At 36.5% G+C, this 24,458-nt stretch overlaps 1 protein-coding gene across 5 annotated transcripts in view; it reads left to right on the top strand.

Moving 5' to 3' along the window:
• LOC139980773 (Fanconi anemia group J protein homolog) overlaps positions 1-24,458 on the top strand; it is a 58,603-nt gene that overhangs the window by 22,984 nt on the left and 11,161 nt on the right. For 3 of the 5 annotated variants that reach the window (XM_071992694.1, XM_071992692.1, XM_071992693.1), the window contains exons 23-29: positions 559-665; positions 1,617-1,777; positions 3,319-3,386; positions 3,999-4,116; positions 4,550-5,867; positions 6,609-6,666; positions 8,333-8,521. In XM_071992694.1, coding sequence (XP_071848795.1) covers positions 559-665; positions 1,617-1,777; positions 3,319-3,386; positions 3,999-4,116; positions 4,550-5,867; positions 6,609-6,666; positions 8,333-8,521 — 2,019 coding nt within the window. Of the gene's footprint in view, positions 1-558; positions 666-1,616; positions 1,778-3,318; positions 3,387-3,998; positions 4,117-4,549; positions 5,868-6,608; positions 6,667-8,332; positions 8,522-24,458 lie in introns of those variants that run through there. The other 2 variants (XM_071992695.1, XM_071992696.1) reach the window with 2 other exon arrangements.

The following is a 24,458-nucleotide window of genomic DNA, read 5'->3' as shown; positions in this document are numbered from 1 at the left end:
ATTTTTTCAATAGGATATTATAAACAAAGTTGTTCATTACTGCCAACTAGCTTGATTTAGCTCACAGGTGGCAATGTTCCATTTCTTTCCTCGCCAGGTTAGTTTCTACCTACCAACCATTGTAGTCTTGTTTGGTGAAAGATCCATTAAGATAGATCCTGCGGGTGATCTGAGAGCAGTTAGACAGGGCCAATATGGCAGCACCCTCTGTTGATTTATGTCATGGCTGGAGATTCACATCCCAACATACCTTTGTGTACTCTAGATTTGTACTCTGTTTGGTAGTATCTTAATCTGGTACTCACATTAAATTTGTGCCATTAGGATTGCCATTAGCCAAAAAACCACCTACTTCGCCAGGTCTTATTAAATAATTGTAATTATAAACACCAACTTGTGTAACAACTTGCTACACCTAATTGTTTGTTAACTCAGTAGAGTATGAATTAGATTCGATCGATGAATGTGAGTCCTAGTGATGACTGATCCAATAAACAAATGCAACCTAAGGATTGGTACAGTTCTAACTTCATGTGCTTGCATTCAATATTTTCTCAGGTATTGAGGACCGGACAATGACAGGAGTCTTGTTTTTAGCGGTATGCAGGGGTAAAGTTAGTGAAGGCATGGACTTTGCAGATAACAATGCAAGGGCTGTTATAACAGTAAGTTTATAGTTGTCATAAATTAATCAAGTTGTAAAGACAAGCATTGTAGTTGATATTAAGAGTCCGCATTGCTGAATGGTTTGTCCGTAGAGCTTGTCTCTTGAAATGGCTGTCCCTATAAATGCCATGCTTTTCCCTTCTAATAAAGTCCTCATCTCAGGTGTAACTTTTGATTGTATTTGGTTTTGCATTGAATTATTGGTGTGCATTGCACAATATAAGAGGTGTGCAACTGATTTGTCCAGGGTAAGACAGTCTGGAGGGGGGGGGGGTTGGGGTGGGCTGTTGGAATGGGATTGTTGGATGGGAACGTGGTAATTGAGAAAAGGGGTGTCGTTTTAAAGAAGCAGTACGACTTTGGCTCTTGATGTTCCTCATTACAAATTTATTCTGCCTTTTCACTTAAATACTTAATGTTATCTCTTCTGCAACAATTGTGGAGTTAGTTTTGTTGTAGAGAAGATATTAACCTGTAATGTGAAAACAGTAGCTGTCACATTAGTGAAGGAACCTTCTGCTTGCAGTAATATCAGCTTAGTTTCGATATTACAGAATTGTACTTTAGATTTGATTAATCTTTCCATCAGTTTACATGAAAGACAACATTGACCTTTGCACATGCTCAATGCAGTCATTCAAGTTAGCTGTTGAATAATAATTATTTAATACAAATCTATGCAATAACAGACTTCAAGATCTTTGTTAATGAATAAGTCTGCAGGACTTTCATGTTGAAAATGCCTTTCATCTTAGTTTGTACCACATTCAAGTTTCTTTGTATCTATTTATATCAACGGTGAACAACCTATGTGTCTCTACCGAAAGGAAGGTTGCAAACTACTTCAGAGGATTTTGGGATATTTGCAGAGCATGCCAACTCAGATTTTGCTTGTTTTTTCTTCTTATTTGATTTACATGATTGTGACTGATGGTGTGCTTTGATTTCAGGTTGGTATCCCTTTCCCTAGCTTTAAGGATCCTCAGGTTGAGCTGAAAAGAGCTTACAATGATCAGAACAGGGACAGAGGCTTACTCAGTGGAAGTGAATGGTACGAAATTCAGGCATACAGAGCTCTAAACCAGGCCCTTGGACGCTGTCTGAGACACAGGTAATGGAACTACTACTAATGACTTGACCCCCAAGAACAACTTGGAGGCCCTTTTAACGTTTGTATATGGGAGGCAGAGAGAGTGAGAGCATAACTTCCTCCCTTTACAATTGACCATGTGAATTTTCTTTCAAATAAAATGGAAACTCAGTAGTCAATGATATCTACAAATGATTTTATACAATACATAGCAGTGAAATCTCACCAAGACTGTTAATCCAAGGTTCTCTATAAAGACAAAGTACATATTAACACACTCTGGACACCGCAACTCTTTATCATCATAGTTGTGCTGAAGTCACTGTTACAGTTGACTTGCAGTCTAAGCATTGCAGGTTGCAGTCCTGACCAGGTCATTACGTTGTGTCCTTGGGAAGAACTTCTGATTTGCCAAAGTCTTGTCTGGTGCCAAATCTCAATCAATTAGAATGATTGTTACATTTTCTGAAAACTAACTAGTTATATCTCTCCAAATCTATTTCAAGGAAATAAACATTAAAGGAGAGAACCAATGTTGTTATTACCTGTACTCTAGAATGGGTTACTATAAGCATAGTTCATGTTGTTAATACCTGTACTCTAGAATGGGTTACTATAAGCATAGTTCATGTTAATACCTGTACTCTAGAATGGGTTACTATAAGCATAGTTCATGTTGTTAATACCTGTACTCTAGAATGGGTTACTATAAGCATAGTTCATGTTGTTAATACCTGTACTCTAGAATGGGTTACTATAAGCATAGCTCATGTTGTTAATACCTGTACTCTAGAATGGGTTACTATAAGCATAGTTCATGTTAATACCTGTACTCTAGAATGGGTTACTATAAGCATAGTTCATGTTGTTAATACCTGTACTCTAGAATGGGTTACTATAAGCATAGTTCATGTTGTTAATACCTGTACTCTAGAATGGGTTACTATAAGCATAGTTCATGTTGTTAATACCTGTACTCTAGAATGGGTTACTATAAGCATAGTTCATGTTGTTAATACCTGTACTCTAGAATGGGTTACTATAAGCATAGTTCATGTTGTTAATACCTGTACTCTAGAATGGGTTACTATAAGCATAGTTCATGTTGTTAATACCTGTACTCTAGAATGGGTTACTATAAGCATAGTTCATGTTGTTAATAGCTGCACTCTAGAATGGGTCACTATAAGCATAGTTCATGTTGTTAAAACCTTTACTCTAGAAAGGGTTAGGATAAGCATAGTTCATTGTGCATATTCAATAGTGAAGTCTACTTATGTTAAAACCTGTACCCTAGAATGGGTTACTAAAAGCATAGTTCATTGTGCATATTGAATAGTGAAGTCTACTTAGATGGCACAGATTAGTGTTTCTCCTTAATCCCTCAAGTCTGGTCATAATCAGCCTTTTGAATGTGGGTGCAGTTCAATAATTGGAAAGATGACTCCTTAACAAATAATTTTTTATTCAAGTTTAGAAAACAAAGTAAGCCTTTAGTAATACATTAGAAATAGCGAATGGAATTCATTGTTTTAACTTGTATATTTATGTGTTATTTACAGGAACGATTGGGGAGCGCTGATTCTGGTTGATGAAAGGTTTCGCAGAAACCCTCAGAAGTATATCAGTGGTGAGCAAGTTTAGAATGTTATTAATTTATAAATTCATGGACATCTAAACAAAGAACCAACTAAACAACTTGGTCATCCATAGTCCCACATAGAAGATTTTTCGGTCATGTAGCAAGACTCCAGGAGGACGCTCCAGCAAAGGTTGCTTTAAGAGAAGCATTGAGACATACTGCTAAACCAGTAGGAAAAATAAAGTCGCAATTTAAAGATGTAAACATTAACAATGTCGAGGAAGCAATAGACCTTGCACAAGATCGTGATACGTGGTGGAGGTTAATCACTGAGCATGTCGGATAGACGAGACGCAACTTACTACTTCTACTACTAAACAAAGAACACTTTTGAAGAATTATTCCTGTGTCAAGGAAATGAGTATAAATATTGGAACCAATGAACATGTCCAGGTGTATAATGTATGAGAGGCAAAGACATCTAGACATGCTGGTTGTTTGATACTCTGCATAGACTCATAGTTGTAGTCACTATGTATACATATCCCAATTGTTCTCCAGCATATAACACAGTGGAAGCTTGGCATTGTAGTAGGTGCTGTGTATTTGTTACAGTTTACTGTCTGTTCATTTTTCTGTTTATATCTTTTTGGTTGTCAGGACTTTCGAAGTGGGTGCGACACAAAGTGAATCATTTTCTTCATAGCAGAGATGGCGTAGACTCACTGAAGAATTTTGTTACACGTCAGCAGAAGATCTCGGAACATTCAGATTCCCAGTAAGTATTTGTCAAGTTTGTTCTGTAGACACTGAATCTTAGTTAGGCTCACTTTGCCCACTTTCATCTTTCAGGTTTTAATAAGTTGATGATGGTGTCAAGTTTGCATTATGTCATGGATATGCAAATTCTTGTAAATTGTTGTATACATTTTACAACTAAATCTTGTTAATTGTTCATGCATCTTGTCGTATATTTGAAAGAAATAAGTTTTCGTCTTGTAATCGAACAATGGTATATATTAATAGTTTCAAGTAAGACATTTCAGTTTTGAAGTGTTTCTTTACCTAAGGTGGACATGTGGATGTTTTAGCACAAGTAGTTGTTGTAATCTTTTAGATCACATGATTCCTCCAAGTTGTATTCATTTTGCAACATGCCTGACTTGATGTAATCTTTCCTTTTGTGTTTCTTTCTGATATTTCCTGCATAGAAGAACTTCACCTGCTGGCAGCCAGACATTCCATGACCCAAGTTCAACTCCTTTACCATCCTCCTCCGAAGGTACTAGCTGTTCCTCTCATCCAGCAACTCCAACGACCCCCAGACATTTAGTCAGCACACCCTTACAATTCAATAAGTTTGCTAAGCCTACTGCAGTAATGCATGGATTCCATGCTATCTCCCTTAAAGAGAGCAGGTTTGATAAATCCTCACCGCAATCAACCAATCGGTTTCAAACACCAACAGGAAAGAAACCCAACAGCTATACATCGCATTGTGTAAGTGAAGAGAAACTACCTGCCACAACTTCACAGACATTAGCCCATACACCGAGTAGATCAGTGAATTCAGTTTCACCAACTATGTGTTTAGACAGTGAAATAACACCATTGAAGAATGGACCGTATTACCATTGTGCAGATACATCAGGTAAAGATAAAGTAAATACAAATTGCCTCCCTAACTCAGGAGGTCTTTGTCTTACTCCAGAAGTAACGAAAACAAATATGAAATCTGAGCCAACAATCATTCCCTCATCTGCATCAGAAACTAATATCAAATCATCAGAGACACCCAAACCTTTAATACAGCAGTCATTATCATCATTTATGCATTCTCCAAACAGTGGGAAAGGACTTTTGAAAAAATTGACTTTTTCTGATAAAACACATCAAAGCAACACTGAGTGTGAAACAACAACAAGTAATGTTGCTGGGCGGATAAGTCCAGATGAAGGTGAGGAGGAGGTCATAAAGGAAAAGGAAAAGGAATCACTCACTGAAAACACTGCTCTGCAAACTGTGAAGGCAGAGGAAGTACACGTGGAAGAGCCAGCTGGGACTCCACCTTCTCTGTTTCCAGAGGACTCTGCAGAAGTTGATGACACGACCACTGTAAACTATTTAAGTGTAAAGGAAGTTGAAATAGAATTACTGGATCAAGAGACACAGATAGTTGTAGAGAATGAGGAAGATACATCTTTGTTGCAAGAAGAAGAATCTTCACAAGAAACACTTAAACTCAATGAGGAGGTGACTGTTGATAAAAATGACAATTCTATACATGATACTCCCTCCTCTGTGACAAAGAAACAGAATAGTAAGCTAAACAATAGTTCAGTCAGAAGAAGTACAAGGTCCAAACTTAGAAGGAGAAGTACATCTTCAAAGAAGGAACAAACACCATTGAGGAAGAGGACTTGTTGTCATGACGATGAAGAGACGGAGGAACAAGAGGATACCTTACTCAGGAAATCAAAAAGGAGCAAGAAAGATTCATCTCTGACTGTCAAGGAAAGAATGGACCTGGTGAGTGGAATCAATCAACTTTGATGCAGGCAGTGGTCAGGGTATATTATATTTGTAGATGATATAGAACAGTTGTTACTAACATGGAGATCAATTCACGCCAAGGGTAAGGAACTGAGTTTTTTATTGGGGGGGGGGGGGGGAGAGTGGGGTAAGAAGCGCCGATTGCTGGTTAAAATTCATTTGTTAAAGCTGAATGTAGATTAATTAGTGTCGGCCGGTGTGAACCAATTTCCAACTGTACTTAATGACTGTTTTACGTAAGTAGGATATAGAGGTTATAGGCCAGGGAGGATTGGGTAACTGTTGCAAAAAGGATGGGAACCACTGAAGTGGACCAAACTATCAAGAAGGTGGTGTAATTACGAGCATGTTCTCATTACATTTAATCTCTGCCTTGCTGTCTCTTTCTCTGTGGTATATCTTTCAGTGAACAATTTCAGTCCTGACTTAGTATAAAAAAAAACCTGGATTCGTGTAATATCCATTGAAGTTGGGTCAGTGATGTGACAACATGTTCAGCTTCAACAAAGGTTTTGCATAGTTTACTTTCAGAAGAAATGTTATGTGTGAATGTTTCCCTAGTACCAAAGATTTTATAAAATATTTAATATATTTATATTTGGAAGTTGAAAGATATGGTGGATTCACTTATCAAACATAACATGTTGTATTAAGTGCTAAAGCAGTCCATTTAGTGTGTACTTTCATTGTCATATCCAGTGTCCTGTTTTCCTTTAGAATCCTGATGTGCTTGATGTATCTTGTCCATCTTGTGGTAACATTATCTGTAAATCAGGTCAGTAAAATGCCCGTGAGAGGATGATTGCTTCATCATTTCGTTATCCCTGTTAAAGTGATATTTTGGTGGCAGGAGGTGAATGTGTCAATGCTTGCTGTAAATATCTGCACTGGATTGTGAAAAACACCTCCTGGCAGGGACGTAGCCAGGGGGGGGGGAGCAACTGCTCCCCCCATTCAGTGTCTAAAAATGTTAAAAACTGTTGTTTAATGGTATGGTATTTTGTCAGTGCTCTTTTGATCTTGAATACTCGTCAGCTCCGTTAACTCGATTATAATCATAGTAACATTCAGGCCTACTGATTCAGCTACTTAGTTTGGCAGATGCAATAAGCTAAATTTAGCCTATAGCCTATTACAAGCCTACAGTTGGCCACTGCGTAATAAAATACATATAGCCTACCTAACCGCACTTGATGGAGTGTCACAAACCGTATGCACAACGACGACGACAACATGCGTTTTGGTCCTTTCTATGATTGGTCCTAAGTTGTTGCATGAACAGCATGTTATGAAGCTAAGCTAGCAATCGTACGTGATAAGCGCTTCCTATAAATAATTATGACACTGCTAAATATGAAAGTTTATATTGTCCATCAGTTAAGTTCGTCAAATGTATTAAAGTCCAGACATTGGACAATAAACAAGAATCATCCTAATGGAAAAAATTGTAAAAGAGCACTATGTTTGTCTTTCTGATATAATATGTAAATGAACATGTAAAAGAATAATTCAAACAGGAAACAAAATCTGCTGATAATATGATATCATATGATAATGATGAAACTGGCAAAACATTGCACCAGATCGCATCTAAGGACCTTCAATTGTTCAAACATTTCTAAAACGGGAGGGGGACACCCTCTCCCCTTAGACCCCTCCCCCATATCAATCACAAAATGTGCTCCCCCCCCCCGTTGCAAATTCCTGGCTACGTCGCTGCCGTCTGGTAGCATGTTTTATCACAAAGTTACAGTGTCTTTGTTACTCTACCAATGCATCAACCAACTGAGTAATATCATCTTGGCAGCTGAGCTGAACATGCTCTATATATAATATAATGTTCAAATCATTTATACACTAAGGAAAATAATAATCTTAATCTGGTGGGAACTCACACAAGACTTTATCAGTGGAATATCCCTTTGGTGATAAGATGAATAAATAATTGATTCTACAAGCAGTTCAATCTTCAAAATCATCCGATGTGCCATTTACTATACAAACTTCACAGAATGCTACAGCTAATGTATAACAAAAAAACATACTACATAAGACGATATTCCAGGAGGTCGTTAAAATGAGCACCATTTAGATGCATTGCGGAATTTGCGGTGACTTTACTATAATTGAGTAGTGCTTAAAGTAAGTAGTTTACAGAGACTTAAGTCAAATTGTATATTCAGTTTATATGGCTTTGTTATCATCTTCTCTCTGTGACATGAACTACTTATGGTATCAATAGCTTATCTGTAATGTCATATGCAGACTGGATTTCTGTGTATAATTTATTTTAATCACAAGAAAGCTTGTATCATACCTTGATAGCCTGCTGAGGCACAAGGGACTTTCACCTAAGATTGACTGGAATCAAACATTTAAATGCAGTTCAAATTTTTTATGGATTTATTTTATTTTATTTTTCTCTGTCTTGTCTACCATAGGAATTACGGAAGTCCCAGCTAATGTTATAACAAGTACGTATCTGTTGGAACAGTTAGCACTCAAAGCAGAACCAGGGAGAAGAACTTCACCAAGAAAAAGAACCGTCAGTAATGTGAGAAATGACACTGCTTTGAGAGTTTGCCCAGACAGCCCTGTGAATGTAGTAGTACCATATGTAAAGAAGAAAGGTCAGTCACTGCTTGTTTTAAGATCATTTATTCTGAAATTTCAGTTACATTCCTCTAAAACTTTACTTCTCTCTTTAATTTGTCATTTAAAGTTGGTTTTTGCAGGGTCACACTTGTAACTTCAGTTAGCCATTTTGTTATTAATTGCACAAGGGTGACAGGCTAGATTATTTGTTTCATGATCATTAGGATTAAAGGTAGGGGGACATGTGACGAATTCCCCTCAGACTCTGCAAAATGATTCTTATGATATCACTGAATACACTCAGCAGGCAGCGTTCCTGCGCGGTGTTCCCTCGCAGCATTAATAATAATGATAAATTCCTTTTATATAGCGCTTAATACAGCGTTTCAAAGAGCTTTACAAAGTAGGAAAGAGACAAAGGAAACCAAGGGGAAAAAAGAAACTAGGAATCAAACAGAAATGTTTTCAGTTGTCTCTTGAAGATACAAAGAGAGGGAGAGTCACGAACGCGAAATGGGAGTTCGTTCCAAAGAGAAGGCGCAGCGACAGAGGCACGATCTCCATAACCAGTGCTGGTACGTGGACCAGGAGTTAATTGCAAATGCGCATGATTGGAAGAGCGAAGCGTAACTGTAGTTGACCGACTCAAAGGAGTAAGAAGGTCAGTGATATATTGAGGTGCAAGCAAGTTGATCGATTTGCAGGTGTGAAGTAGGATCTTAAACTGGATGAGCTAAGAGACGGGAAGCCAATGCAATGAACGGAGTACAGGAGTGATGTAATCAAACTGTTTAGTGAGTGAGACTAGGCGCTCAGCATTCCTGTGCAGTGTCATCGATCAGAGTATGCCAGAACTAGTTTGAGTACAAAACCACAAGTATGAGAACAAGAATTTGAATTTCATTTTTAGAAGTGCAAACTTAAGAGTACCTGTACAAGTAAGAACACAAGATGTTCATGAGTACAAGGACTAGTAAGTTGATATTTTCATTCATGTTCTCACATGAATGTGGTGATCTTTGATGAACAGACTTTTACCTGTAGGAACATTAAAATGGAAAAAAGGGTGCTTTCATTCTGTAAGTTTTATTTATATATTACATTGCAGGGATGTGCCCAGGATTTCCTGAGTGCCGGTTATTATGATTTTTGAAGGTGCTCAGATGCCAAATGCTGGCACTTGTGTAGCTTTTTAAGCACATACACAAGTACTAACAATTTGCTAATTGCTAACAATTTACATTTTTTTTTAAAAATTTAGTGAAATATATTACGTACCTGGTAAAAATTATTAGTTTTTTTCAAAGAGATTTTACAAGGGACCGATTGAGAGCCGTAAGTAATGTTTCTTGCATGCGTAACTGATGCATTATTAGTCTATGATTTTGGCATAGGCTAGGCCCAATTTATGTTGAATATATTGTTAGGAATGTCAGGATTTTAGATGAAAATAGTGCTGGGCGGGATTCACGATTTTTTAGAGAGTGCTGGGCGGTAATTTTTAGTGCTGGGCGGGGCCGCCCAGCATCGGCACATCCCTGACAGTGTACTTAAACACCTTGACAAATTTATTGGTGAGGGGAGAGGGTTGGTCTTGCGAGAAGACACTCTCTGCTCACACATCTTGATATTGTTTTTTGAGAAGTGAAGATAGATGCAAGTTCACACCTCAATTACAATGTATCAGCATTAGTTAATTGACTTCTTGGTTGTGTTGTTTGTGTAGCATTAGTTCTGTTATAATCAACAGTTATAAGTTGTCTCCATTACTCTCTAAATGTTAAGGACATAAAGGTTTACAAATGGGAAATGGGACTGAAATTGACACAGCTTCTGGAGGTAGGAATAAGCTGGTCATCTCCTGAGTAATAAATGTGGAAATATGATTGATTTTAGTCTTTCTAAGTAAATATTCTTCATAGCTTTTTCATTCCTATATGTGAATACTTGTTGACAACTGAGCATGCTATAGTGTTTGAAACATATTTGGTGGCAGTGACCTGTGTGTTTGCTGAATCCTGGTTACTATGGAAGGAAAGAGATTCACTGGATCTCAAGGGATGCAACCATTTTCCTGAAATTGTTCCTTTTGAGGTTTAGTATTGTCCAATGAAATTAAATTATGAGTTTCCCAGCCAAAACATATTTAATGCTCTGGAATGGACAATTTTACCTTTAATATTTGACAGTGCAAATACAAGGTGTGTGTAACCAGCACTTTGGGTGAAATGAGCAGATAAGACAATGGTCATGGTAAATCATGCACTTAGCGCTGCAGATTGTAGGCATTGTTGAATGGTCTCTCTGAATTAAGTTTTTATATGCATGAACCAGTTATTTTCTTCTCACTTAATTACCAATGTTTGTATTGTTATACATCATTTCAATCACAAGAACAAGTTGGGCAGTTATATTGTTATATTGGGAATTGGTTTAGGCATTTCATCACCAGGCTGCAGATTTTCCAATTTTTTACTATTTTATTCACCTTAAGCTACATTTTGATCAAAATTTCAGGAAATTTTAAAGGCATTATCTTTTGTTTTCTTGGTTAGATCATGTACATTGTTATTATTAACTGAGATTCAGTGACCATGGGACCATTGATGTTTTGAGTTACTAGACCCTATCCTTTATCCTTCCCCCTAGCATAGGTCTCTGTTGTCATAGTTACATGCTGGAAGTTTGATAGTTCTGATGAAATCTATGCACCCCCAGCTATATCACACACAAAATTTAACCAATATTACCTTTATTGTGACAAATACATATTTATCATCAAATCACTGATTGTGGCAAAAGCTTAAACCCTCCTCGGCTTCCATGGTATTCCTCTAAATTAATTTTTGAAACAACAGCGTAACAGTAATGTAACTTGATGACTGATCCATTACCATTGGATGCATCACAGAATAATGGAACAAAGTGAAGCTGGTGACAATCAGAGATTATTTTGTTGACATTTGTAGACTATTATCAAGTTTAGCTTGGAGTGTTTGACTTTTACATATAGCAAGCTAGTTACACTGCTGTTGACTGAAGAGGGAATGAAAAAGAGATGTATTACTATTGCATTCACTTTATAAATAAGGTAAATATCATAACTTGGATCTAATCATATAGACAAGTGTTGTTATTGTATATTAGATTTAAGAAAAGCTGTCTATAACTTTAATTACATCTTAAGCGTAAGATTTACAAGATAGTTTGGCAGTATTAGCTACACAATGCCATTAGAGAACAGTTAGACAAAGAAAGTAGAATCCAGACTTGATTCAGCTTGAAGTATCACAGTATAGATGCCTTCACAATAGATGCCTTCACAACAGATGCCTTCATTGGCCATCTCAAACTATATGCTCTGTTCTATTGTAACAATCTATAAATAGTATACATGTGAATCTAAAGATAAAGTGTGATATTGCAATATTTTACTCATCAGAAATTAAATATTTTTGTTCTCAGTCTCACTAATCAGACCTTCAGATGACACAGTCTACACAGACTTATACCAAATTTGCTAAAAATATACCAAACAAATATATTATTTAACTTAGTAAATAAGAAGGTGAGGCATAATAAAGGTAATTTCTCCTTTGAGAAGTTGTTTGCTGCCCTCCCCTGTCTCTCTCTCTCTCTCTCTCTCTATATATATATATACATATATATATATATTTATATATTCCTCTTTTTTTCTGTATTGTCTTATGTTTTTATTCTCTCTCAAGTATTGTTGTAAGTGAAGAATAGTGCCACTAGCAGTTACTTCAATTTTCACTTCAGCTGTAAGATAATCATTTTAATGAGCTAGTTGTGAGAAAAGAAGGCTAAAGGTGCTGGCAACCTCATCAGATGTTTGAATTCCTCACTCAATTAGTAATCTCAGGACGCATATTCGTGAGTAGTGGTGATGAGAGATGGTAATTGAGTCTCACTTTTCCTGCACAATTTTTTATTGATGTATTTGGATACCCCGTTATTTTTACTGGTACCAATCTAGGAGAGACATTAGTAAACATCTTTTAAGAGCTAGTGTATTGATTCTGCAAATCTTGTTTCAAAATTTGAAACCTTTCACCTATTCCATTATTCCTGCATTTACAGACTATGCCTGCAATGATTATGGGTCACTAACATTGTTAGTGAGGGAAGAGCTATGCAAACAATGTTTGAATGGAAGTTATATAATTAATAGATAACATTTACGTTTCTCTGTCTCAGTGTCTCTACAAGTACCATTTTACCTATTTTATATCCATATAAAACAGCAATCTTTCACCTGAAATATGGCTTCAGCAATCTTTTAACTTTATTACAATTGAAAATTATCAGTAGTTTAATGCAAGCAACAATTTGTACTGAATGTAAAGTGTAGCTGCTTGTATACATGCTTATCTGGTTCATTCATTCAGTGATTTACTAAACACAAATCAAGATTTCAACTCCTGAATTTTCATCAACTTTTCAAGGAGGGCTTGAACCATGAGCATTTTTAGAACTTTGCATTGATAATTGTATATACCAGTGTAACTGATAAATCAAGGTGTCAAAAGTTTCAAGTTAGAACAAATGTCTTATTAGAAAAAGATAAGGCCTCATTTTATGTTTTATTCTATGGCTAGATTGATAGATATATTAATGTTGTGATAAACTTGCCTCTGACTTCCAATATCAACACATAAAATATACTAAGAAGCAAAAATGGCAAAAGAGTGAACTGGAAGAGTTTGCAATAAACATAAAAAGTACAGATATCTTCTTAACTTGATAATCTGAGGTTAATAAACTGAGTACTCTTCACTGGATAAACCTTAATGTGATATGCTGTGTTACGCACCAGACTATTAGTCTTTATTATAGAAATTGTGAACACTTGGTCTCTTTAACTATTTCCGCCATTTTTCAAGGCACTAGCTATACTTCTGCATAGTTATCCCCACCCTTAGCCAAGGCAAGTGAAGTATGTATAATGTGTTATCTGTAGAAGACTTAAAGATATAGTATATCAGCCATTGTTCAGATTTGGTCAGACCTTGTTACACTTTTATAATTGTTACACTATTATAATGTTACACTATTATAAATGTTATACTATTATAATGGGCAGCTTCATGCTACTCTCTGTAGACTGTTTGAGGATAGAGGGCAGCTTCATGCTACTCTCTGAAGACTGTATGTTTGAGGATAGAGGGCAGCTACACACTACTCTCTGTAGAAGACTGTTTGAGGATAGAGGGCAGATTCATGCTACTCTCTGAAGACTGTATGTTTGAGGATAGAGGTCAGCTTCACACTACTCTCTGTAGTAGACTGTATGTTTGAGGATAGAGGTCAGCTTCACACTACTCTCTGTAGTAGACTGTATGTTTGAGGATAGAGGGCAGCTTCACACTTCTCTCAGTAGTAGACTGTATGTTTGAGGATAGAGGGCAGCTACACACTACTCTCTGTAGACTGTTTGAGGATAGAGGGTAGATTCATGCTACTCTCTGAAGACTGTATGTTTGAGGATAGAGGGCAGATTCATGCTACTCTCTGTAGACTGTATGTTTGAGGATAGAGGGCAGCTTCACACTACCCTCTGTAGTAGACTATGTTTGAGGATAGAGGGCAGCTACACACTACTCTCTGTAGAAGACTGTTTGAGGATAGAGGGCAGCTACACACTACTCTCTGTAGTAGACTGTATGTTTGAGGATAGAGGGCAGCTACACACTACTCTCTGTAGAAGACTGTTTGAGGATAGAGGGCAGATCCATGCTACTCTCTGTAGACTGTATGTTTGAGGATAGAGGGCAGCTTCACACTACTCTCTGTAGTAGACTGTTTGAGGATAGAGGGCAGATTCATGCTACTCTCTGAAGACTATGTTTGAGGATAGAGGTCAGCTTCACACTACTCTCTGTAGTAGACTGTATGTTTGAGGACAGAGGTCAGCTTCACACTACTCTCTGTAGTAGACTATGTTTGAGGATAGAGGGCAGCTTCACACTTCTCTCTGTAGTAGACTGTTTGAGGGTGTCGCATCTGTCGAGTGGTGATCACTTGTCATTATTCAGGGTGCTTGTTTTATATCAAGGGTGGCATTAAGTGGAACTCTTGTGAAAGATTTACCACACAGATGATCCCATCCCACCTAAACAGAATAATAAGATACCGAATGCAAGAACTTTGTAATCAAAGCTGTAGTTGAGGGTTATCAATGCTTGTAGCTATTGAGGTGAAATTGAACCTGCCAGCAGTAATTAGAAGGAAGCAACAAAGAGTCACCACTAAAACCAAGTCAAACAGTATTTTGTTTTATGGCAATTTGGAAGAGTTGTTTTTCAGCCTTTCTTGTGTATGTACAAATATGAAAATACCTCAATCGTCCTTGGGAGCCTTAAACTTAAAGTAAGAAGTCTCCATAAGGTGTTGCTTCTGTACGAAATGTTTAAAGTCAAAGAATTTGAAACAATGGAATCAGTTAAAACTCCCAAACCCTCTCCAACTTCTCACCCCCCCCCCCAACGGAACAATAATAACTTTTATAGCACTGCAACCATTTCTAGGGGTCCCGACTAATATGATAAAAGGGAAGGTGGAGGAGAATTGACAATCGTGTTTGATTAGAGATTGTTGCACGGTTTACTGATGTATTTCATGCTATCTCACAGCTGTTAATATGATTACTGATGTATTTCATGATATATCACAGCTTTTAATATTTTTGATTGACTATTTGAATCATAACGGGACAAAGTTATGTAGAAATGTGAAACACTATATCTCATGTGAGAAAAAAGTATTCTAAATCTGGATCATCCATGGTATTAAATAATCACAGACTATGTGTAGTTTCACACAAACTCTTGTTCCATATATGGTGAACAATTGTGAAATAAATAACATTGTGAACTGTAATTTCGATGTATACAAAATCAATGTCTTTTATGAGTTAATTTGTAACAGGTCTAGTTTGGTTGAATTTTCAAAAGAAAATGCATTGTATTGCTTCCATCTAGAAAATTGAATGGTGTCAATTTTCCATATTTTAAGTATTTAATAATATCAAGCAGCAAACAAAAATGGATTGTCATCATATTTTAATAAGTAAGCAGTAAGCATCTTCTAAAGTTGGAAAGAGATGTTTTTAGTGTAAAGTTATGTGAAGACCCAACAGCATGTACTTTAATAGGTCATGAACATTGAATTTACACGTAAATGGTAATACCAGTCGTCAGCAAGTTGGAACAGTGCCTGGCACTGCCAAGCATTTTTCATTTCCTGCAATATTATCTCCACTTAGAGGAGAAATTCAATCTTAGTGCATTTTAATTTCATGAAGACTCCTTGAAAGTTTGGTTTATGGAGATATGAATAAACGATGGTAGGCAACCTGTACAAGCAGATAGGGAAAGGTCAATTATGGTAACATTGCTGATGAAATATAAGAGATATCATCATATCAATACTGTGATGTAATGGCTTGCTGCCAACCAAATATTAATCTTTAACCATAGGATTTCTTACCTATTCACTAATAAATTAATGCTCAACGCTATAAATAGAATGCTTTGGTCACATTTATACCATTGTTTCAATGCAGGCCAGTTGTCCTCTTGATTGGTTTATTTCATACATAACCTTGGTAACTAAAATGTTTGATGTTGAAAGCAACTATAAGCATTGGTCATTGAAAACAAAAAGATTTGCTGAGTTTCACTGGTCAGCAAATACCAAACAGATAGAAAGGTTTCCTTCCATACCAGATAAACAGGTTTTAAGTACTGCAGAAATGATGCATTATAAGCTCAATTGATGGGATATGTTGTGTACAATGGCTATGTGATCATTACTCTCCTGAACATACTTTAACATTATATGGAGACTTTAATGAAGGAATTGTCCTCTTTTCCTCATTTTCAAATTGTTCAATATTGACTGGAAATGCAGCTTTTCCATGATTACAAAGGAAACAATTCCAATTAAAAAAGAAACAGAAAAAGAGATTGCTGGGAAACTTATCTCTGTTCAGAGATACAAAGATGGTTGACTTAATGTATTGTCTTTTGGGTGAAGCATATCAGTAATTATAGTCCACTATGCAGTAGCTGTATTGCTGCTGTGTTGTTGTTGCCTAAGACCTAGTGCATGCAGCACTCTGTGGCTTTACATCGTTCTTCATTCATGAATCTGAATACTGCCCCTAATTTTGATTTGAAGTGTGTAAAGGTTATTCAGTTAAATGTACACAGTATTGAAGTAGTGTGTGTTTGCAGTCCTTATTAGACTGACAATAAACTAATAGAGAATTAATCAGAAAATACATATTTGCTATCAAGTCATTTGGAAGGAGATTGTAATGACACAACTTTTAAACTTACTCTTAAATATATTTATTAAAAATTACACAGAGCCATGACTGTGTTTTCGAATGATGAAAGTGCTCTAATTGTTGCACCAATCAACCTACAATATTTAAGAGGAAACCAAAGCTGACATTGTAGAATTTCACAAATGCAGGTTTATAACTACTTAAAAGATACTGTATAATATAATTAATATTGTTTACAAATATGTGTGTAATTTATTTTGGTAATTTGTTGTTATTAATGTTCTGTTGTTCTTCATGCTGCAGTTGATACCAATTATAGTCAATATGTTACAAAGGTGTGAGAGGTGGCTTTTATGTCTAAGTATACTCTGTACAGAACATAATTAGCTGGGAACTTGTTGTTGTTGTTGTTAGCTGTTGAAAACCAGAAAAATTAGTAAAGACAATTCAAATCCTTTATTTTAAGAAATTCTTTAATGGCAAGTAATCCTTAACCTAGAAAGATTAAATGGATTAACCTGATCAAACGCAGCTTTAAATTGTCGCATTTTGAACGTGATGTCTATAGAAGTATGTTGCCAATGCCCTCTGCAATCCCATTTTATATTACCACAGTAAATATCTGCGAAAAGGATATAGTGTAACTATAGTCTGAGGGTGAGGCGTTACCAATGCCCTCTACAATCCCATTATGTTTTACCAGAGTACATATCTTCCAGAATGCATATTTTGTGTAACTATAGTCTGAGGGTGAGGTGTTACCAATGCCCTCTACAATCCCATTATGTTTTACCAGAGTACATATCTCCAGAATGCATATATTTTGTGTAACTTTAGTCTGAGGGTGAGGTGTTACCAATGCCCTCTTCAATCCTATTATGTTTGACTACAGTACATATCTCCAAAATCCATATTTATACAGTATGTATAGTCCTTGGAGGTGTTACCAGTGAATATCCTAGTTGCAACTTCATTAAATTTTACCACTAAATATTTCCAGAATGCATACTATGTGTTACTATATATCATAGTCTGAGGGTGAGGTGTTACCAACGCTCTCTGCACCCCCATTATATGTTTTAACACAGTAAATACCTCCAGAATGCATATTTTATGTAACTATAGTCTGAGGGCCAATGCTCTCTGCACCCCCATTATATGTTTTAACACAGTAAATACCTCCAGAATGCATATTTTATGTAACTATAGTCTGAGGGTGAGGTGTAACCAATGCTCTCTGCACCCCCATTATATGTTTTAACACAGTAAATTCCTCCAGAATGCATATTTTGTGTAACTATAGTCTGAGGGTGAGGTGTTACCAACGCTCTCTGCACCCCCATTTTATGTTTTAACACAGTAAATACCTCCAGAATGCATATTTTGTGTAACTATAGTCTGAGGGTGAGGTGTTACCAACGCTCTCTGCACCCCCATTTTATGTTTTAACACAGTAAATACCTCCAGAATGCATATTTTGTGTAACTATAGTCTGAGGGTGAGGTGTTACCAACGCTCTCTGCACCCCCATTTTATGTTTTAACACAGTAAATACCTCCAGAATGCATATTTTGTGTAACTAAAGTCTGAGGGTGAGGTGTTACCAATGCCTTCTACAATCCCATTATGTTTTACCAGAGTACATATCTCCAGAATGCATATTTGTTGTAACTATAGTCTGAGGGTGAGGTGTTACCAACGCTCTCTGCACCCCCATTTTATGTTTTAACACAGTAAATACCTCCAGAATGCATATTTTGTGTAACTATAGTCTGAGGGTGAGGTGTTACCAATGCCTTCTACAATCCCATTATGTTTTAACACAGTAAATACCTCCAGAATGCATATATTTTGTGTAACTTTAGTCTGAAGGTGAGGTGTTACCAATGCCCTCTTCAATCCTATTATGTTTGACTACAGTACATATCTCCAAAATCCATATTTATACAGTATGTATAGTCCTTGGAGGTGTTACCAGTGAATATCCTAGTTGCAACTTCATTATATTTTACCACTAAATATTTCCAGAATGCATACTATGTGTTACTATATATCATAGTCTGAGGGTGAGGTGTTACCAACGCTCTCTGCACCCCCATTATATGTTTTAACACAGTAAATACCTCCAGAATGCATATTTTATGTAACTATAGTCTGAGGGTGAGGTGTAACCAATGCTCTCTGCACCCCCATTATATGTTTTAACACAGTAAATACCTCCAGAATGCATATTTTGTGTAACTATAGTCTGAGGGTGATGTGTTACCAATGCTCTCTGCAATCCCATTATATGTTTTAACACAGTAAATACCTCCAGAATGCATATTTTGTGTAACTATAGTCTGAGGGTGAGGTGTAACCAATACTCTCTGCACCACCATTATATGTTTTAACACAGTAAATACCTCCAGAATGCATATTTTGTGTAACTATAGTCTGAGGGTGAGGTGTAACCAACGCTCTCTGCACCCCCATTATATGTTTTAACACAGTAAATACCTCCAGAATGCATATTTTGTGTAACTATAGTCTGAGGGTGAGGTGTAACCAACGCTCTCTACACCCCCATTATATGTTTTAACACAGTAAATACCTCCAGAATGCATATTTTGTGTAACTATAGTCTGAGGGTGAGGTGTTACCAACGCTCTCTGCACCCCCATTTTATGTTTTAACACAGTAAATACCTCCAGAATGCATATTTTGTGTAACTATAGTCTGAGGGTGATGTGTAACCAATGCTCTCTGCACCCCCATTATATGTTTTAACACAGTAAATACCTCCAGAATGCATATTTTGTGTAACTATAGTCTGAGGGTGAGGTGTTACCAACGCTCTCTGCACCCCCATTTTATGTTTTAACACAGTAAATACCTCCAGAATGCATATTTTGTGTAACTATAGTCTGAGGGTGAGGTGTTACCAATGCTATCTGCACCCCCATTTTATGTTTTAACACAGTAAATACCTCCAGAATGCATATTTTGTGTAACTATAGTCTGAGGGTGAGGTGTTACCAACGCTCTCTGCACCCCCCATTTTATGTTTTAACACAGTAAATACCTCCAGAATGCATATATTTTGTGTAACTATAGTCTGAGGGTGAGGTGTTACCAATGCCTTCTACAATCCCATTATGTTTTACCAGAGTACATATCTCCAGAATGCATATATTTTGTGTAACTTTAGTCTGAGGGTGAGGTGTTACCAATGCCTTCTACCATCCCATTATGTTTCACCAGAGTACATATCTCCAGAATGCATATTTTGTGTAACTATAGTCTGAGGGTGAGGTGTTACCAACGCTCTCTGCACCCCCATTTTATGTTTTAACACAGTAAATACCTCCAGAATGCATATTTTGTGTAACTATAGTCTGAGGGTGAGGTGTTACCAACGCTCTCTGCACCCCCATTTTATGTTTTAACACAGTAAATACCTCCAGAATGCATATTTTGTGTAACTATAGTCTGAGGGTGAGGTGTTACCAATGCTATCTGCACCCCCATTTTATGTTTTAACACAGTAAATACCTCCAGAATGCATATTTTGTGTAACTATAGTCTGAGGGTGAGGTGTTACCAATGCCTTCTACAATACCATTATGTTTTAACACAGTAAATATATACCTCCAGAATGCATATATTTTGTGTAACTTTAGTCTGAGGGTGAGGTGTAACCAATGCCCTCTTCAATCCTATTATGTTTGACTACAGTACATATCTCCAAAATCCATATTTATACAGTATGTATAGTCCTTGGAGGTGTTACCAGTGAATATCCTAGTTGCAACTTCATTATATTTTACCACTAAATATTTCCAGAATGCATACTATGTGTTACTATATATCATAGTCTGAGGGTGAGGTGTTACCAACGCCCTCTGCACCCCCATTATATGTTTTAACACAGTAAATACCTCCAGAATGCATATTTTATGTAACTATAGTCTGAGGGTGAGGTGTAACCAATGCTCTCTGCACCCCCATTATATGTTTTAACACAGTAAATACCTCCAGAATGCATATTTTATGTAACTATAGTCTGAGGGTGAGGTGTAACCAACGCTCTCTGCACCCCCATTTTATGTTTTAACACAGTAAATACCTCCAGAATGCATATTTTGTGTAACTATAGTCTGAGGGTGAGGTGTTACCAACGCTCTCTGCACCCCCATTTTATGTTTTAACACAGTAAATACCTCCAGAATGCATATTTTGTGTAACTATAGTCTGAGGGTGAGGTGTTACCAACGCTCTCTGCACCCCCATTATATGTTTTAACACAGTAAATACCTCCAGAATGCATATTTTGTGTAACTATAGTCTGAGGGTGATGTGTTACCAATGCTCTCTGCACCCCCATTATATGTTTTAACACAGTAAATACCTCCAGAATGCATATTTTGTGTAACTATAGTCTGAGGGTGAGGTGTTACCAATGCTATCTGCACCCCCATTTTATGTTTTAACACAGTAAATACCTCCAGAATGCATATTTTGTGTAACTATAGTCTGAGGGTGAGGTGTTACCAACGCTCTCTGCACCCCCATTTTATGTTTTAACACAGTAAATACCTCCAGAATGCATATTTTGTGTAACTATAGTCTGAGGGTGAGGTGTTACCAATGCTCTCTGCACCCCCATTTTATGTTTTAACACAGTAAATACCTCCAGAATGCATATTTTGTGTAACTATAGTCTGAGGGTGAGGTGTTACCAACGCTCTCAGCAATCCCATTATATGTTTTAACACAGTAAATACCTCCAGAATGCATACTATGTGTTACTATATATCATAGTCTGAGGGTGAGGTGTTACCAACACTCTTTACAATCCCATTATGTTTTATCACAGTAAATACCTCCAGAATGCATGTATACTATGAGGGTGAGGATATTTGTACATCTGGAGATCTCTTGTATGCTTTCTCTAAATTGAACTACAAGTTGTTTACTTTTTCCTTTATTAATTTGAGCAGACTGCATTTTGCATATGTTGATGTGATTGAATTCCAGATATATTAAATTTGGTGCTCTTTTGTGCCAACACAGATGTTGATGCAATCTAACTTGATCAGTAAATTATGGTGGTAGGCTTTGTCAAGTCAGTGAATATTACCCTGGAAGATTTTAAGCTTTTGGTAATAAAAGTTGTTTTGCTCAAAGACCAGCTTTCCTGGAACTAAACTACCCTGTCAATTGCCTACTTGGCTACTTGATACATTGGGAGATGTCTGTAAATATTGCCTCATACCCATATATGGATATCATATGAAGATTATCGAGACCACCATTACACACTCAATCTTAAAGCACACAATTCAAAGTCAATAATTGCTTCACATTTTATTAATTTCATCATGTAATCATTACATTTGTGATCAAAGTTATGCCTTTAGAGATACAATTTCAGAGATTTTTTGCACTGTTAGCAGTAATTTGTGTGCAATGAAAGGGTGTGTTATTGCCTATGCTATACATCTAATCAACTGGATATAGCAAGCAGTGTTCTTTGAAGACTTTAATTTAGTGTTTTTATTTAACTTTGAGTGATATTGTGCATTAGAACTGATAATGAGAAAAATTGTTGCATGATTCTTACATCAATCACTTATAGCCAGATTCTCATATTTATGTTACTTAAGAAAGATATGAAAACTTTTGTATTTTGCTTAGTTTCTGGCACCTTCATGTTATAATCTGCACCATCCACTGTGCCAGTTGAGATGAAAAAGGCTTTTATAGATATCTGTATTTTGTGATAATTAACTGATAATAGATTAGGAACTCTAAAATATGTTGAATTGTCATTAGATCTGGGGTTATAATAGATTGGTTGGTTAACTGTTTGTCGCAGACAAGTCAAGCTTTAATCCTAATGACGTAGTTCTCACAGACTGTTTTCTGGAGTAACCGAGGAATATCTTGGGAAAGAGTTAAAGAGATTCACATTGTAATGCACAGGAGTGCCATGTCATTTGCTAGAGAGGACAGAGCTCGTCTTACCATCACTGCCAAAATGTTTTTCTCAATTGTTGTTGAATGGTTTCATTCCTCTCTTGGTGTTTATTGGGGATGGGGAGAAGAGGTTGTGGGATGGGGGGGGGGGAGGGGTTGGATGGCATGATCATTATTTCAGCAGATACAAGCTTTATACATAATATCACTGTTTAGCTGGTCATCCATCAACATGCACAACTTGTTCATTAATTTGTTTGTTGAAAGTAAACAAGTTAGCCAGCTGTGTTCCTACTGTATGTTTGTGAAATTGTGACCTTCTGTAGCAGAGCCACCAAATGTGTGACCAGTTCATGGATTGACATCATCCTTACACTGTTCTGGCAAAGATGACTCAATCCCTGATTCAGTATGATTTCAGCTCCAGCTCACTGTATATTTGTAACCTTATAGTGTTGTTGATAAGGAGTTAGTTTTTGATTCAGTGTGCAGTGTAATGACATTTATATAATCAAGACTAATAATGGAAGAGTTCTAGCAAACAATTTACTGAGGACATCTAGTCAATGTTGATAAAAAGCAAAATTATCTGTTGGAATTGTCCAACATATGTGATAGAAACTTTTATTTCATAGCATTGGTATCTCAAGTTGTCAAGAGTAGAAAGTGGAATGAGTATGAGCATAGCCAATGGAGATTCTGCTATATTATTGTGTGTATGTATAATTGTATATGTCTGTCTGTTTAAACATCAGTGTAAGTGGATGAGTATGAGCATAGCCAATGGAGATTCTGCTATGTGTGTACAGTATGTATAATTGTATATGTCTGTCTGTTTAAACATCAGTGTAAGTGGATGAGTATGAGCATAGCCAATGGAGATTCTGCTATATTATTGTGTGTATGTATAATTGTATATGTCTGTCTGTTTAAACATCAGTATAAGTGGATGAGTATGAGCATAGCCAATGGAGATTCTGCTATGTGTGTACAGTATGTATAATTGTATATGCCTGTCTGTTTAAACATCAGTATAAGTGGATGAGTATGAGCATAGCCAATGGAGATTCTGCTATATTATTGTGTGTATGTATAATTGTATATGTCTGTCTGTTTAAACATCAGTAAAAGTGGATAAGTATGAGCATAGCCAATGGAGATTCTGCTATATTATTGTGTGTATGTATAATTGTATATGTCTGTCTGTTTAAACATCAGTATAAGTGGATGAGTATGAGCATAGCCAATGGAGATTCTGCTATGTGTGTAAAGTATGTATAATTGTATATGTCTGTCTGTTTAAACATCACTGTAAGTGGATGAGTATGAGCATAGCCAATGGAGATTCTGCTATATTATTGTGTGTATGTATAATTGTATATGTCTGTCTGTTTAAACATCACTGTAAGTGGATGAGTATGAGCATAGCCAATGGAGATTCTGCTATATTATTGTGTGTATGTATAATTGTATATGTCTGTCTTTTTAAACATCAGTATAAGTGGATGAGTATGAGCACAGCCAATGGAGATTCTGCTATGTGTGTACAGTATGTATAATTGTATATGTCTGTCTGTTTAAACATCAGTATAAGTGGATGAGTATGAGCATAGCCAATGGAGATTCTGCTATATTATTGTGTGTATGTATAATTGTATATGTCTGTCTGTTTAAACATCAGTAAAAGTGGATAA

The sequence above is a fragment of the Apostichopus japonicus genome, chromosome 15 (assembly GCF_037975245.1).
Source record: "Apostichopus japonicus isolate 1M-3 chromosome 15, ASM3797524v1, whole genome shotgun sequence".
Lineage (NCBI taxonomy): Eukaryota > Metazoa > Echinodermata > Holothuroidea > Aspidochirotida > Stichopodidae > Apostichopus > Apostichopus japonicus.
Note: the sequence above shows the minus strand (reverse complement) of the source record. Positions and strands in the feature narration are given on the sequence as shown.